This window comes from Schistocerca cancellata, chromosome 4, assembly GCF_023864275.1.
Source record: "Schistocerca cancellata isolate TAMUIC-IGC-003103 chromosome 4, iqSchCanc2.1, whole genome shotgun sequence".
Classification (NCBI taxonomy): Eukaryota; Metazoa; Arthropoda; class Insecta; order Orthoptera; family Acrididae; genus Schistocerca; species Schistocerca cancellata.
The window spans coordinates 627,860,602-627,878,464 of NC_064629.1; the positions used below are offsets into that span (position 1 = coordinate 627,860,602).

At 41.6% G+C, this 17,863-nt stretch overlaps 1 protein-coding gene across 1 annotated transcript in view; it reads left to right on the forward strand.

Moving 5' to 3' along the window:
* Nucleotides 1–17,863, forward strand: part of LOC126184353 (uncharacterized) — a 496,186-nt gene that overhangs the window by 298,461 nt on the left and 179,862 nt on the right. The window contains exon 11 of the mRNA XM_049926732.1: nucleotides 3,779–4,104. Coding sequence (XP_049782689.1) covers nucleotides 3,779–4,104 — 326 coding nt within the window. The remainder of the gene's footprint in view (nucleotides 1–3,778; nucleotides 4,105–17,863) is intronic.

Genomic DNA, 17,863 nt, shown 5'->3' on the forward strand with positions numbered 1-17,863 from the left:
ACTTAACACGTCGTAGCTAGGGAGAAGTAAGCAATTTGCATTAGGAGAAAAGCCCTTCGAGACCATTTTAGCCACTGGGTTGAGTACACAAAGTGACAGTGTTTATATCTTTCCTATACTGCCCCATCACATATCTCGCTGAACACTGTTCCTCTTTCTGGAAATTAACAAGTCATCTCCATCATCGACCATATGCGTGAAATTGCATTTGAAGAAAAACGTGACTCAAGATGTTATTCTAAGTGTAAGTAGTGGGATAAAGCGAGTTCTGAGACTATTTGTCTGTGCAGATTGTATACCTTAAGGGTCAAATGTGACTGATTTACGACACCCTCCCCTTTCCCCCTAACCTACTGTTCTGTTAGTTGATTTATGACCCCATGGGGTTTGATTTATGTCCCCTGGGGATAAACTGTCCTTCTGAGAAAACCCCCAACCCTCCTCCTTCGCCTCCTCTGTCACCTCCCCCTGTTCCTCCTCCTCCCCCCCCCCCACCCCACTGGGAAACCACCTCACCAATACAAGCACAACTTTGATATCAAATTAATTGACTAATTAATTAAACTGATAAATTAATTAACCCCTCTCCCTCTGGTAAATCACCCAGCCCCCCTTTCCACCACCCCACCTGTAAATTGGCAGGAAAAAGACTCAGTCTGTGCTGGAAAGGAAGTATCTCATGACAGGAAATTCAAATATGTAGCAAAGGATATACTGTTTATTTACAAAGGATATACTGTTTATTTACAAAATTCAGTTCTCAGGTGTTGAATCTCTCTTGCTTATCATTCTCTTCTATATTGGAAGATGCAAGTCATGCAAATACATTGAAAAGAAGTAGTCAAATAGATCGCATTTTTTTACTATTGTGCAAGGAATACCTTCATGAAATCGACATCAACATAACTCACCACATGTAACTACACTGTTAAAAATCTCTCGCACCAACTGCAGTGCATTGCTTCACCAGACTGCACTATGAACTGGTGCCCAAGAGATTGTACAACATCCCCAGGGGCCCCATGACTGCTGTCGGTTGCCACACCACCAGCCAGCTCATGTATCGCACAGACTGGAAGTCGCACTAACCTCCAAACAAGGACTATAGTGCTCTCGGCCAGGGTGGTGCACTCCTGCATATATGTGCACCTACGACTGCGGCTGTGGTCATGGCGGCAGTTTTCTCTGACCTCTGAACATTGGCACTGGTGCTGAATGAGGGGATGAGTGCGCTATATTTGGATATCAAGACATAAGTTGCAGGATGTGCGAGTGTTTCAGCGGTCTGCAACATCTAGCCATGACAACAACGACAACTATGACTACTACTACTACTACTACTACTACTACAGATTGGATCATGATTTAAGTGTGTCATGTTCAGTGCTTCTCAATACATTGTAGTGGACTCTGTCTTGAAGTGGTATTTGTTATTCTATCTGTCCTGTGATGCAGTAGGCCCTTCCTCCTCCTTCTGAATGTAGTGGGGAGAACCAACTTAGAAATTTTATAGTGCTTTAAAAAGCCAATCACAATGTCTAATTCCCAATTGATCAGTTTATTGTTTATGATAATGATATTGTGATTACACATCTGTCCAGCCCATCCCACAAATTGTTTAAGGACAAAATTTGAAATTTTCAGCTACCTCCAATGTAATGGACTTCCTACCAAGTGACCTAACTATGCCACCTAATTGTCAAAAAAAAAAAATCCATAAGAGCAGGGTTTGGAAACCAGTAGGTGTGGGATTGATTCTGGCCAAATATACCAGTCCTAGTATCCACAAATAGGATGCAACGAAAAACTGGCACACACAAAGGGTATCGATTTAATTAATTAGTCAATCAATCTGATAGAGTGAGAGAATATTTCTAAGACATCCACAGCTGTCAGTTTCCCAGGTGCCCACTACTTCGTTCAGGACAAATGTGGGGTTAGTGTGGAACATGACAGATGCTACCCGCTTCTTCTCAAATGTCTTTGTTCCATCCACTACAGGTTTCCATAGCAGTGGAAGTGTGAGAACAAAGGTATGTACCGACTACTAAAGTCAGGTCTGCATGAGTGTGAGGGGGGCAGGGGAGGAGGTGGAAGGGAGGAGGGGTGAGGGGACATCATTGTCTGTGTGTGTTTGCATATCTTGATTCACACAAACAGAAAGCAACCACTTGAAAGTGTGTGTGTGTGTGTGTGTGTGTGTGAGAGAGAGAGAGAGAGAGAGAGAGAGAGAGAGAGAGTGAGAGTGAGAGTGAGAGAGAAAGTGAGGGAGAGCATGTGTTTCGACAGTACTTTCTCAGTTATCAGTATTAAAGAGTTGCCACCACCTGATGCTTTTTTTGGGGATTATCACAACTTCTGGTTTGCGTGCTGCACAAGCAGGCTGATGATGTGGCAGCAGACAGTGGTCATGGAGCCCAAGTGGGCATGTGCAGTCTGTTGAACACCAGAATATGGTGCAACCTGGTGAAGCAGTCAGGGTGTGGGTGTGCGACTCACTGTCGTTGGTGTGAAAGATTTTTAACGGTGTAATTACGTACTGTGAGTTATGTTGACGTCGATTTAGTGACGATATTCCTCATGGGATTCGAAAAAAAAGCTATCTACTTACTTACTTCTTTTTGATGTAATTTAGAAGATCTGCATCTTCCAATACAGCAGAGAATGACGAACGAGAGAGATCCATCTCCTGTAAATTGAATTTTGTAAATATGCAGTATATCCCTTGCTATGTATTTGAATTTCCTGTCATGAGATCCTTCCTCTCCAACGTACACTGAATACTTTTCCTGCCAGTTTCCAGATGTGGTGGATGGGAGAGAATGGCTGGGGAATCTACTGTATGGGGGTTAATTAATTTATAGATTCAATTAATTAGTCAATTAATTTGATATCAAAGGTGTGCTTGTATCGGTGAGAGAGTTTCCCAAAGGGGTGGGGGAGGGGGAGGAGGAGGAGGAGGAGGAGAAGGAGGGGAGAGAGGTGGGGGAGAGGTTTGTCAGATGGACAGATTATCCCCAGTGAGTTGTCAGTCAATCCCCAGGGGGTCACAAATCAATTCACATAACAATAGGTTAAGGGGAGGGTAAGGTGTCATAAATCAGTAAGTTTGCCCCTGAATGAATGTAACCTGCACTAATAAATTGTCTCAGAACCCTTTTTATTCCACTACTAGTGCACATGATGTCATTCGTTGTCATACCGATTTCTATAAATCTGAAAAATGATGTATTGTTCGATGATAAGCACTTCTTCAAGCCCAGTAACAATTTCAAATTCGTTTTTCAGCCTGGTTGCCTTTCATTGGGCACGGTCTGCAACAAATCCCTGGGTGATATCGTAATTCGAACCAGATCATTTCATAGGTAGTAACACACTCATTATCTGAATCGCCCAATCAGACCTCACGTCTTAATCTCTCCCGTATTTCCGAATCGCGCAAAAGCTAAGCTGTGTACATCCTTGGACTAGTTCTCCTCGGAAAAAAGGTCTGGGATAGAACAACATAGCCACAGACTAAGGCTTGTTTCAATAAAGGAGTTGTTTAAAATGTGTCGAACAGGATCTCCACCTTTGCATTTCTTTGACAACATTCTTACTAACTATACCTTATAACTTGACTGAAATCTTGAGTTTTTCAAGACATCTATCCTATGCTCTAATAGTTTGAGAAGGTTTCAGGTTTTTTTAGATAGTGAAGTAATTTACATCTCGAAGGAGTACGTTATTTGACACAGTGTGTGAAATATTGAAAACTATTTTCTTTTATTTTCTCCAGTTCAGTGCCCAAACGACACGCTGCGAACTGAGAAAGGAACTTTCGTTTGGGATTCCATCGATCACGGTATGGTGGCGAGGCAAGAGTGTCCGTACGGTGCAGATGAGAAGCTCTCTCTCGACGCAGATGAAGAAATTTCGAAGTATGTAAGTGATCTGAAATGGAAAGCGTTGACGGGCACAAGTATGCAAGCCACAGACGACAACGTGACGGCAGAAAACCTGCAGGTGGAAGGCGAGATAGCGTATGCGGTGCGGCGCTGTGTGCTGCGGCCAGATGGCAGCGTCGCCTGGACGCCCATGCTGCATGCCGCCTGCCGCCGAGAGGTGAGTGCTTTATGTCTCACGACTGGCTTGCGTTTAGGAAAAAGTTAGAAAACATTACTCTTATCGACGTCCTAACAAAAAGGCTCTAATAAAAGTCGGTATAAGTCAGATGTATGCGAGCTCAGTTTGAATTAACATTTACTTTAAGATTCCTGTTTGTTCCGGCCACAAGGCCACACAGATTTATCAGTAAGACTAGACATCAACTGGAACAGAAAGTATACTGCTGATCATCAAAACTGCAACACACATAAGGAAAACAAGTAGCGAAATTTTATTTTTACGCGCATACAGTATAGTAGGAGCAATACACGATTAAGTAATATAGGTGCAATTGTAATAAAAGTCTTATTTACGCCATACGCGTTTCTCCTCACTCAAAAGCATCAGTGGTCACTGCAACAATTAGCTTTTCTTACAAATCTATTTGTCAAGATCGTAAAAGGTTCTCATGTTTCACATTACTAGACGTACTAAGAAATAGTATCAAATTACAATTATTGTTCACGATTTCTTGCATCCTACTTCACTCCTAGTGCTCTTCCGCCCGTAGGTACTCAATGTTCAGAACTTTGCATCTCATTGACACTGTGTAGCCGGCCGGAGTGATCGAGCGGTTCTAGGCGCTACAGTCTGGAACCGCGCGACCGCTACGGTCACAGGTTCGAATCCTGCCTCGGACATGGATGTGCGTGATGTCCTTAGGTTAGTTAGGTGTAAGTAGTTCTAAGTTCTAGGGGACTGATGACCTCAGATGTTAAGTCCCATAGTGCTCAGAGCCATTTGAACCATTTCACACTGAGTATGTTTTTGTTTGCACGACGTAGATTCACCTGCGCCTCGAGTACTTTGGTTTCATGCTGTGAGGTGCGCTCGTCTTTTGTTTTCTATGGTTTTGGAAGTATCTGTTTTTCCTCTTTGTGTTTGTTTACCTCTTTCGACCAGTGTGTGCGCGCTCTTTCTGTCCAGGACAAAAAATGTCCTCGTTCTTTTGTGTGTGTGTGTGTGTGTGTGTGTGTGTGTGTGTGTGTGTGTGTGCGTGCGTGAGTGTGTGCCTGAGATATACGTCCGAACTTCTGTGTGCACAAATTACTAGTTTTTTTTTTTTTTTTTTTTTTTTTGCAGCTGCTTTACTATGGTACTGTGGCGGATTACCATTAGTGGGAATGTTAGCTGTTTTGTGTGACACTGTTTTCTTTCTGGGTAGGGGACTGTTATTTATGTACTATGTGTTTGACTGGTTTACATAACATTAGGTTGCTATTGTTTGTTTGGTCGTTTATTACGGTGTAATACAGCAATAGCCATCAAAACACTCACAGTCCCATAAACAAGCAGCTCTTAGATACATTCTACACAGATTAAACACAGCATCACTATCCAAATACAACAGGAGGTAAACATAATAAATCAAATAACAAAAAAATAATGGATACAAAGAGTCTCCATTTACAAAATTAAACATGAAAATCCAGAAAGATATAAAAATAAAAGAAGATAAACAGGTAAAGCAAAGCAGCATGCAAATCCAAGGACCCACAACATCCACCACACCCACACACACCAACAAAACCACTACTATACAACAAGAACAGAGCACTAAAGCTCAACAGGCGATACACACTCACATACGGAAACAATATCTTTAAGAAACAAGAAATAAAAATAGCTTACCAGAGTAAAAATTCAATACAGAAAGGTTCAAAGGAGGAGGATAATACTGACATACACCAACTTCAGTGTAACAGCTCTGATGCTCTATACTTAGGACACAAGAAGAACATTTGAAATGAAATATAAGGAAGTATGGCACCAACCATTCAACATTTTCAGAAACCTCCAACAAGAAAACCACTATTCAATCACAATAGAAACAGATATGAAATTTATGAGATTCAGTAACAAAAACATCTCCGAACACTACAAGAAAACTTCAAAATCAAAAGGCAGTTATGGCATAGAACCACATATCAAACAACCAAAAAACAACGGCAACACATACTTATTGAAGTTAATAAAACATCTTCTTGTTGAGCTCTTCAGTCTGGAGACTGGTTTGATCTAGCTCTCCATGCTAGTCTGTCTTGTACAAAGCCTCTTCAACTCTGAATAACGATTCCAATCTACATCCATTTGAACCTGTTTACTGTATTCAGCTCTTGGTCTCCCTCCATAACTCCCCTCCACCAACACTTCCCTCCAATACTAAACTGATGATTCCTTGATGTCTCCGAATGTGTCCTATCACCAAATCCCTTCTTTCAGTCGAGTTATACCACAAAGTTCTTTCCTCTCCAGTTGTGTTCAGTACTTCCTCATTAGTTACGCAATCTGCCCACCTAATCTTCAGCATTCCTATGTAGCACTACATTTCAAAGCCTTCTATTCTCTTCTTGTCAGAACTGTCTACCATCCAGATTTCACTTCCATATAAGGCAACATACCAGACAAATACCTTGAGGAAAGGCTTCCTAGCACTTAAATTTATGTGCGACGTTAACAATTAACAATTTTCTCTGTTTTAGAAACGCTTTTCTAGCCATTCCCAGTCTGCACACTCCCTACTTCAGCCATCTTCAGTTACTTTGCTGCCCAAGTAGCGAAACTCATCTACTACTTATAGTGACTCATATACTAAACCTGATTCTCTCAGCGTTGTCTGATTTAATTTGACCAAATTCCATTACCATTGTTTTTCTTGATTGATGTTCGTCCTAGATCCTCCTTTTAACATATTGTCAATTTCGTTAAAATATTTTTCCATGTCCTTTACCATCTTCGGTAGAATTAGAATGTCATCGGCAAACCTCAAACTCTTTACTTCTTCCTCCTGAACTTTTATTCCTTCTCCAGATTTCTTCTTTGTTTCCTTCACATTTCGGTCAGCGTATAGCCACCACAAAAACAATATCACTTAAAACAGTCAATATATCCACTCATAATCCCCCTCCACAGTACCATAGTAAAGAAGGTTTAACAAAGTAATTATCTGTGCACACAGAAGTTAGGATCTCCTCTCTCTCTCTCTAATTTTTGCACACAGAATTTAGGACCTCTATCTCTCTCTCTCTAATTTGTGCAAACAGAAGTTAGGATCTCTTCTCTTTCTCTCTCCAGCAGACATTTCAGCGATAATTGAAAACAAAACAAAAGATGAGCATACCTCGGAACATCACAACAACGTAAACGAGGTGTAAGCGCATCTACTAGTCTAGCAACCAAAAATATCCAGTGTTAGTGAAGTGCAATGCTCTGGAACTCTAACACATATATGAGAGAGAACGTTAAAAATGAAGTAAGAAGGAAAAAACTCTGAGTAACAATTTTAATTTAATCCTGTTTAATAGTACTCTAGGTCCTTCGTTGGATGGACGACCTCGTGAAGGACCTGGCAGCCCTGGAGACTGAAGACACCAGAAGCAACTGAGCACAATATACACACATCAAAAAAAAGTTTTGCATCACCTCAGTTCCAAGAGTTCCGGAACCTGTACAGTAAATTTTAATAGAGATAAACATAAACATCATTTCCGCCATTTTTATTGCTCATGAGAACCACACATTGCATGTTGTACCACCATACAGCGAGACCTTCGCAGTTGGTGGTCCAGATTGCTGTACACACCGGTACCTTTAGTACCCAGTAGCACGTCCTCTTGCATTGATGCGTGCCTGTATTCGTCGTGGCATACTATCCACAAGTTCATCAAGGCACCTCCTCAACGGCGATTCGGCGTAGATCCCTCAGAATGGTTGGTGGGTTACGCCGTCCATAAAACAGCCCTTTTCAATCCATCCCAGGTATGTTCGATAGGGTTCATGTCTGGAGAACATGGTGGCCACTCCATTCGAGCGATGTCGTTACCCTGAAGGAAGTCATTATTCACAAGATGTGCACGATGGGTCGTAGGGTGGGAGGGAGGGGAGCCGATATGGGTGCACTATAGGTCGGAGGACAGCATTCACGTATCGTACAGCCGTTACGGCACCTTCCATGACCACCAGCGGCGTACGTCGGCCCAACTTAATGCCACCCCAAAACAGCAGGGAACCTCCACCTTACTACACTTCAGCCTGACCGGTTTCCGACAGTTGTCTGGTTGAAGGCATATGCGACACTCATCGGTGAAGAGAACGTGATGCCAAACCTAAGCGGTCCATTCGGCATGTTGTTGGGCACATCTGTACCGCGCTGTATGGTGTCGTGGTTGCAAAGATGGACTCCAACATGCACGTCGGGAGTGAAGTTCCGAGCCATAATCCGTAGGTAGCGGTCATCCACTGCAGTAGTAGGCCTTGGGCGGCCTGACTGATGCATGTCATCGACAGTTCCTGTCTGTCTGTATCTCCCATATCTGAACAAAAAAATGGTTCAAATGGCTCTGAGCACTATGGGACACAACTGCTGTGGTCATAAGTCCCCTGGAACTTAGAACTACTTAGACCTAACTAACCTAAGGACATCACACACATCCATGCCCGAGGCAGGATTCGAACCTGCGACCGTAGCGGTCGTGCGGTTCCAGACTGTAGCGCCTTTAACCGCTCATATCTGAACAACATCGCTTTGGTTCACTCAGAGACGCCTGGACACTTCCCTTGTTGAGAGGCCTTCTTGGCAGAAAGGAACAATGCGGACGCGATCGAACCGTGGTATAGAGCGTCTATGCATGGTTGAACTACAGACAACACGAGCCGTGTACCTCCTTCCTGGTGGAATGACTGGAACTGATCGGCTGTCGGACCCCCTCCGTCTTATAGGCGCTGCTGATGCATGGTTGTTTACATCTTTGGGCGGATTTAGTGATATCTCTGAACAGTGAAAGGGACTGTGTCTGTGATACAATATCCACAGTCAACGTCTATCTCCAGGAGTTCTGGGAACCGGGGTGATGCAAAACTTTTTTTGATATGTGTAGAAAGGAATGTAGACAGTCTGTGCAAGCAGCTTGTGGACTGTACGGCCTGTGATTGCTAGATATGTGATATGAGGCGTAGTCCAGTCGTGTAAAACACGAGAAGTACCTAGGACTTCTAAGAAAACCGAGTTGTTACAGTGCCCACTGAAGATGCTCGAAATCAGCCGAAACGCACATGGTGTAAATAAGACATTTATTACAGGCTTAAAAATATCTATATAACCTATATTACATGTATAACTGCGACATAACATATACTGAATTAAATTTATAGGTCACTAGCGGAGAAACCCGGTGTTGCCCACGGATTTATTTACAGGTGTGCGTCCACGCCAGTACCACGCAGCCAATGGCATTGTGCTTAATGTTTACTACGTAATATCTCCTGAACTATGTGTCATACAATGATACAGATGATGAGATGAGTGTGTGGCATTGTTGGCCGGGAGGTTCCATCCGGGGAAGTTCGGCCGCCGAGTGAAAGTCTTTTATTTCAGTAGACGCCACGTTGTGCGACTTGTGTGCCGGTGATGAGGATGAAATGATGACGAGGACAACACGACACCCAGTCCACGACCGGAGAAAATCTCCAGCCCGGCCGGGAATCGAACTTGGGCCCGCTGCATGGGAGGCAAGCACATAACCACTCAGCTAAGCAGGCGGACACAATGATACAATTTTGTTGGTATATTCAGCGGCATATGTGTATACTACATGCAAAATGTGCTACTAATGGAGCCAGTAGCAACAAAGTAATAAGTTTAAATGTCATACACGATGCGGCAGTTTTTCATGCATCTTATTGTTTTTGACATCACATCTCCTGAACTATGTATCGTACATCGATGTAATTTTGCACTTAGATTCAATAGTACACGTACGTACTGTCTGAAAAATGTGTCGCGAATACAGTTAGTACTGAAGAAGTAAAAAGTTATAACGTCTGCCTTATGTGGTACTTTTACTGAACGAACAGCGGGAAAGTAGTAAGCAATAAACATTTTTCTTTCATCATTTTGTGGGGGTTGTCAGAGAGAAAAAATCGTAAAGGTCTGAAACCGTATGTAAAGTTTGTTGCAAGTCGCAAAATGCTCTCATTCGCAACTACTGGGTGAATTCACACGTCGCGGGCTATGCTTCCTTTTCACCCCCACCCCTTTGATAGATATGTGATTCTTGCCCCCACAGCGATTTTTGCCAGACAGTAAGGTATAAATGTGTACCAAGTTTGGTTGAATTTGGTCCAATGGTTTCGGAGCAAATGTGGAGCGCACACACACCATTTTTATAATACGTATTGATTTGAGAGTACACAGGGTGTGAAATTCATTCCATACATCTGCCACCTCCGGCAGCAATAATGGCTCTAAGCGGCCTGTGCAGCGGGGCGAACTGAGCTTGGATGACAGATGTGCGTACGTCATTCCATGCTGCTTCAACGCTATCACAGAGATCATCAAGCGTAGTGTCTGGGTGAGTGGTGGCGTGGCAGGCTAATGGGTGAGATATCTGGAGAGCGTAATGGCTAGGGCAGCAGTCGAGCACGCTCTGTATCAGTACGACGTGACAACATGCAACGTAGCGTTACGTTCTTAATAGGTAACATCGTGGGAACGTCGATGACAGGGTATAGCCACCGGCTTTAATATGAAAAAAATGTAACATCTTTTACCAAATTACTCGTCATGTAAATTAGAGATAATTTTATTGTGTACGCCGTGTCTAATGACCTCGTTGTCGACGGGCCTTTAAATCTTAATCTTCCTTTTTACTGTGTACCCAGTGGAACATCTACCACCGAGCCAGATACTGGTGCCTTACGACAATGGCCAAAGTCGTCTGACCGACAATGGTCAATGCAGTCTGACAACGTTAGTTCTCCGGGAGCCCCCAAACACGGATACCTCCGTCGTAATGTTGCACGCAAAACCAGAATTTGTCTGAAAAAACGATGTGGTTTCACTGCTGTGTCCTTTGTCAATGTAGAACACACCACTGTCTCTAAAATGCTAATCATTTGTGTGTCCATGCATCTAGTATAATTCGCGCCAGTTTTTGTTTGTTGCATATTATGTTCACGATGCAATTTTAGTGGCAAGCAGCGTAAACTGAACTCATACGCAATTCAGGCGCTTTGTGAGACTTGATAATGTGGTTTACAATGACTACAAACGTTTATACGCAGAAGCAGTCAAACTCGATTTCTCACAAAAGCTTGTGACGTTTTGGATTTTAACTAATGATAATGCAACTATTAATCCATTGCCAAGTGGTCGTAAAAAAATCCTTACCACGAACGTTAGCACTTATTATCGACTGGTTCAATGATCGTCCATTCGTATCCCTTCAGTCTTGCCAATAACAACAACTGTGCTTTTTTAAAATGATTTCTAATTACAGACGTATCACGTGAATAAAAACAAACAATGTTACAGTTCAGAAAATCTGTATCCTATCACCCCTTCAAAAAATTATTCTTTCTAGGGATACAATTAACGTAAAAGAAGTTTTAATTTATTTGCTTCTCCTGCAATTATTTCGCAGAACAGAAGAGAAAACAAATCACGCATTGCAAAAACCACAGCATTTACGTTAATGATATTCATATATGTTGAGTAAATAAAGTCTGAATAAATAAAACATATCTATAATCAATAGCTAATTTGAATCGAATTACTAAAACTGACCTCAATCAGCCTACAATAAAATGCTGTTTCTCTCCTATCTTTATACAGGGTGTCCAGTTTTAATCTATACCGAAGTTGTAAGGTTTGAAGGGGGTCGAAATGACCTTGAACGCTGTTTTCAAGGTCAAACCTGGGCCAAGTTCATTTTTACAAGTGGTAACCCCTATTTTTTGTTCCATAGTCGTATTCTACGTGACAAAATACGCATTGTTTGTGGGTAATACTTTTTTTTCGAAAAACCAATGGTTTGTCGCCAGGTGGAACTTCATTGATACTTTCCCAGGCTACCAGTATCTCGAGAACGAAGCACTCTTTCATGCTTAGGTGTCTAACGGATGTGTGTCTTTCCAGAGTTCAGCTTTATATATCTCGATATTGACGTAAATAATAAAATAATGAAGTACCTCATGGTAATCCGTCCTTTTCAAATATGGAGAGAAGTCAGAAACGAAAGACGGGCCGAGACAGTCGATTGCGAGACAAGGTGAGTCAGATAATTTTTTCTCTTATGGGCTCCAGACATTTGTTTTGAGAATAATTTTGCTTGTACTGATTTGGAAAAATTTCACTTCGCATGAGCTCATTAAAGTTTCACGAGACGTGGTTGTATTGAGTCCCACTATGCGAAATTCATCAGAGTTCGACGAGGTGGAATTTTTCTAAATCTCTTAATACACATTTTTTCTAAGTCCATAAGAGAAAAATTTATGAGAGTTACGTCAGTCAAGAATCATTCTAAGTGGTCACAGACGAGAAATTTTCAGTCTCCAAGGGTAAAATTTCTCTGAACCTCCAGTCATGATTTCTAATTCCCCGACAACGATGTTTATTAGTTAGCGTCAAAGCTCCATCCTTCTCTTCTCTGAATGTGCTGGCACATGCACAATGCTGGTCTCTGATTGCTTTCAGGTTAAACCCTACAGAAGAATTTCAAGGTCATTTCACGTTCACGAAAATTTCACCAGTGGACAGAGTTCAGAACCCACACATGACTTTCATTGAAAATTTTCCCCGATCCCGCTTCGTTCTCGACAATTTGGTAACCTGGGAAAGTTACAATGAAGTGAACCTGGCAACAAACCATTGGTCTTTCGAAAAATATGTTCCCTACAAACAATGCGGTTTTTCACGTAGAATACGAATATGGAATAAAAAGTAAGGGTTAACATTATAAAAATGTACTTCACCTTGATTTGACCATGAAAACAGGGTTCAAGGTCATTTCGAGGTAACTGTTCCATGACCGTTTTCAAACCATACAACTTTAACTATAACTAGAGACGTTTTTTGCAGAAATGTGCCACTCCGGAGATATCGGCCGATATAGATTATAATGGGACATCCTGTATATTGGATTGGCGCATAAGTTCGATGTTGTTTTCCATATGGTGAAGAAACACAACAGACACAAAAGACAGACTTCAATCATTAATAATATATTCTTCTTCACTGTTTCCAATAGTTTGTCAACAGTGGGGTAACATTTTGTTCCCGCGACTGTAGAAATCACATGGTTTTGAGAGGAAGATGTCGTCAAGCGCATTTTCATCTGGAAAGGAAGTTATTTGAAGGTTGTTGAACAGAAAACGGAGAAAAGTGAAAATCTGAGGCCACAAGATCAGGTGAATGAAATGGGTGCAGAATGATTTCCCAACCCAATGTGTTGAAATAATCTTCATCACACATCCCTGAACGTAGAGACTCACTGATGAGAAAATGATTGTCCTTAAAACGAGAAAACCATTAATTGCCGTGCTCTGTCCAATGGCATTATCCCCGCACACGAAGCAAATGTTTCTGGCTGCCTCCACTGCTGTCACCCGTCTGATGAACTCGGACAGAAGAATATATCGGAAATGTTCCGATTTCTCCACTTGGCTCACCATTTTCTTGCATCCATAGCCCCAAACGATATAACGATAAAATGTAAACTCAAATAACAGCAGTGAACTACGAACGAAAAACGACAATTGATAAATAAATCCATGTTGTTGTTGTTGTTGTTGTTGTGGTCTTCAGTCCAAAGACTAGTTCGATGCAGCTCTCCATGCTACTCTATCCTATACAAGCCTCTTCCTTTCCGAATAACTACTGAAACCGACAGCCCTCTGAATCTACTTTCTGTATTCATCTCTTGCTCTCATTATGCGATTTCTACCCTCCACGCTTCCCTCCGGTGCTAAATTGGTGATCCCCTGATGCCTCAGAATGTGTCCTATCAAACTATCCCTGCTTCTAGTCAGGTTGTACACACAGTTCACTTCTCCTCTATTCTATTCAGTACCTCCTCGTTAGTTACGTGATCTACCTATCTAATGTTCAGCATTCATCTGTAGCATCACATTTCAAAATATTCTATTCTCTTCTTGTCTAAACTTTTTATCGTCCTTGTTTCACTTCCATACAAGGCTACACTCCAAACAAATACTTTCAGAAAGGACTTCATGACACTTAAATCTATATTAGATGTTAAAAAATTTCTCTTCTTCAGAAACGCTTTTCTTCCCATTTCCAGACTACATTTCACATCCTCCCTACTTCGACCATCGTCAGTTATTTTGCTTCCCAAATAGCAGAACTCATTTACTACTTGAAGTGTCTCATTTCCTAATCTAATTCCCTCCATTATCCTCGTTTTGCTTTTGTTGATGTTCATCTTATGTCCTCCTTTCAAGATAATGTCCATTCTTTTCAACTGCTCTTCCAAGTCCTTTGCTGTTTCTGACACAATTACAGTGTCATCGGCGAACCTCAAAGTTTTTGTTTCTACTCTCTCGACTTTAATTCCTACTCCAAATTTTTCTTTTGTTTCCTTTGCTGCTTACTCAATATACATATTGAATATCTTCTCACTCCCTTCTCAACCACTGCTTCCCTTTCGTGCCCTTCGACTCTTACAAGTATAACTGTCATCTGGCTTCTGTACAAATTGCAAATAGTCTTTCGCTCCCTGTATTTTACCCCTGCCACCCTCTGAATTTTAACGAGAATATTCCAGCCAACATCGTCAAAGGCTTTCTCTAAGTCCACAATTGCTAGAAACGTAGGTTTGGCTTTCTTTAACGTAACTTCTATGAGAAATCATAGAGTCAGTATTGCTTCTCGTGCTCCTACATTTCTCTGGAATCCAAAATGATCGTCCCCGAGGTCCGCTTCTACCAATTTTTCCATTCTTCTGTAAGGATTCGTGTTAGTATTTTGCTGAGGGTATTAGATTAGGAAATGAGACGCTTAAGGTAGTAAATGAGTATTGCTATTTGGGAAGCAAAATAACTGAGGATGGTCGGAGTAGAGAGTATATAAAATGTAGACTGGCAATGGCAAGGAAAGCGTTCTGAAGAAGAGAAATTTGTTAACAACGAGTATAGATTTAAGTGTCAGGAAGTCATTTTTGAAAGTATTTGTATGGAGTGTAGCCATATATGGAAGTGAAACATGGACGATAAATAGTTTAGACAAAAAGAAAATAGAAGTTTTCGAAAAGTGGTGCTACAGAAGGATGCTGAAGATTAGATGGGTAGATCACATAACTAATGAGGAGGTATTGAATAGAATTGGGGAGGAGTTTGTGGCAAAACTTGACTAGAAGAAGGGATCGGTTGATAGGACATATGCTGAGGCATCAGGGGATCACCAATTTAGTATTGGAGGGCAGCGCGGAGGGTAAAAATCGTAGAGGGAGACCAAGAGATGAATACACTAAACAAATTCAGAAGGATGTAAGTTGCAGTAGGTAGTGGGAGATGAAGTAGTTTGCACAGAATAGAGTAGCATGGAGAGCTGCATCAAACCAGTCTCTGGACTGAATACCACAACAACAACAACAAAAGTTCGGCAATTTTCACACCTGACAGCACCAGTTTCCTTTGGAACTAGAATTATTGTATTTTTCTTGAAGTCTGAGGGTATTTCGCCTGTCTCAAACGTCTTGCTCATCAGATAAAGAGTTTTGTCATGGACGACTATGCTAAGGCTATCAGCAGCTCTAACGGAATGTTGTCTACTCCTGGGGCCTTGTTTCGACTTAAGTCTTTCAGTTCTTTGTCAAATTCTTCACGCAGTATCACATCTCCATTCTAATCTTCCTCTACGTCCTCTTCCATTTCCATAATATTGCCCTCAAGTACATCTCCTTTGCATAGACACTCTATATACTCCTTCCATCTTTCTGCTTTCCCTTCTTTGCTTAGGACTGGTTTTCCATCTGACCTGTTGATATTCATGCAAGTGGCTCTCTTTTCTCCAAAGGTCTCTTTAATTTTCCTGTAGGCAGTATCTGTCTTACCCCCTAGTGATATATACTTCTACATCCTTAGATTTGACCTCTAGCTTTTCCTACTTAGCCATTCTGCACTTCCTGTCTATCTCATTTGTTAGACGTTTGTATTCTCGTTCGCCTGCTTCATTTATAGCATTTTTATATTTTCTCCTTTCGTCGATTAAATTCAATATCTCTTGTGTTACCCAAGGATTTCTACTAGTCCTCGTCCCTTTACTTGCTTGATCTGCTGCCTTCACTCTTTCATCTCTCAAAGCTGCCCCTTCTGCTGTATTCCCTTCCGCTGTTCATGTCAATCGTTCCCTAATGCTCTCTTTGAAACCCTCTACACTTTCTGGTTCTTTCAGTTTATCCAGGTCCCATCTCCTAAAGTTACTGTCTTTTTGTAGTTTCTTCAGTTTTAATCTACGGTTCATAGCCAGTAAACTGTGGTCACAGTCCACATCTGCCCCTGGAAGTGTCTTACAATTTAAAATCTGGTTCCCAAATCTCTGTCTTACCATTATATAATCAGTCTGAACCCTTCCGCTGTCTCCAGCTCTCTTCCACGTATACAATCTTCTCTCATGATTCTTAAATCAAGTGTTATCTACGTTTAAATTACGCTGTGTGCAAAATTCTACCAATTGGGTTCGTCTTTCATTCCTTGTGTGTGTGTGTGTGTGTGTGTGTGTGTGTGTGTGTGTGTGTGTAAGCAAAAACGTTGTTACCAAACATCGCGTAAAGTACCTTATGTTTTACAGATATGTAAGTGTCTTACTTTAATGTGTAATTTAAAAATGAATCAAATCATAATCTATGATGTAACTGTTATTACAAAACTTTTGGTCTGAAATTGGTGTATATTTGCAAAGTGAAGATCAGAAGCCTAGAATTTGATTTTTTTGAAAGTCACAAATGAAGGCGTATTCATTCGTCGCATTCCGCTGACAACCATGCCTTGGATTTAAAGCGATTGCAGTTTCCCAAGCGGCTTGTATTCGCATTATCATCAACAAGGCGCAGGCCTAAACACTTTGTGTGGCAGATATATAATATCCCTGGCAACACCTGGCACTAAAGCTAAAAACTAAAACTAAACTGCGTCCGAACAGGCCTTGGAAGGCTCAACGGTACCGACCTCCCGCCGTGTCATCCTCAACCTTAGGCGTCATATGGAGGGGCATGTTGCCAGTAGATCACTCTATCGGCCATATGTCAGTTTACGAGAACGGAGCCGCTACTTCTCAATCAAGTAGCTCCTCAGTTTGCCTCATAATGGCTGAGTGCACCTCGGACAACTACAGGTAGTTGTATTAAAACAAAGGAAAATGCTATAGTACAAAGATTTCAGAAGAAAGCGCGATGTCTTAAGCTGGTCAGCCTTGGTGCGTTTCAGTCTGTTTCGGGTTAATACAACAATGACTTTTGTGTCCATTTTGTTGGAGGATTTTTAGTCACATTTAACATTAAACGATCAGCAGATACACACATACTCCGGGAGCCACCATACAGTCTGTGTCACTTCTCCCATTTCCTGAGAAGAACAACTGCTGCTGTATGTGAGATTCAAACTCTAATTTTACCTTCACGGTCTTCTAGCTAGATATAAATAAGAGGAAGCAATATATAAGCTGATTCTTCCAAGAACTTGGAGAGTTGTGTACTGTCGTCTGCAGTAAATTTCTGAGACTGGCTGCCACTGTAGTGAACGTGTTGATTAATGGCTTCTAGTTACCATGTAATGGGGACTTGTTTATAAGGAAAGATAGAGGCCGAGTCCTTTTCCTGGCGTGTAACTTGCGAACGCGACCCACACGCATAATGGTTAGTATCCAGTTATGAATTTACACCTCTAACGTCATTGCGGAACTGAATTTCGTCAAGACCGGACA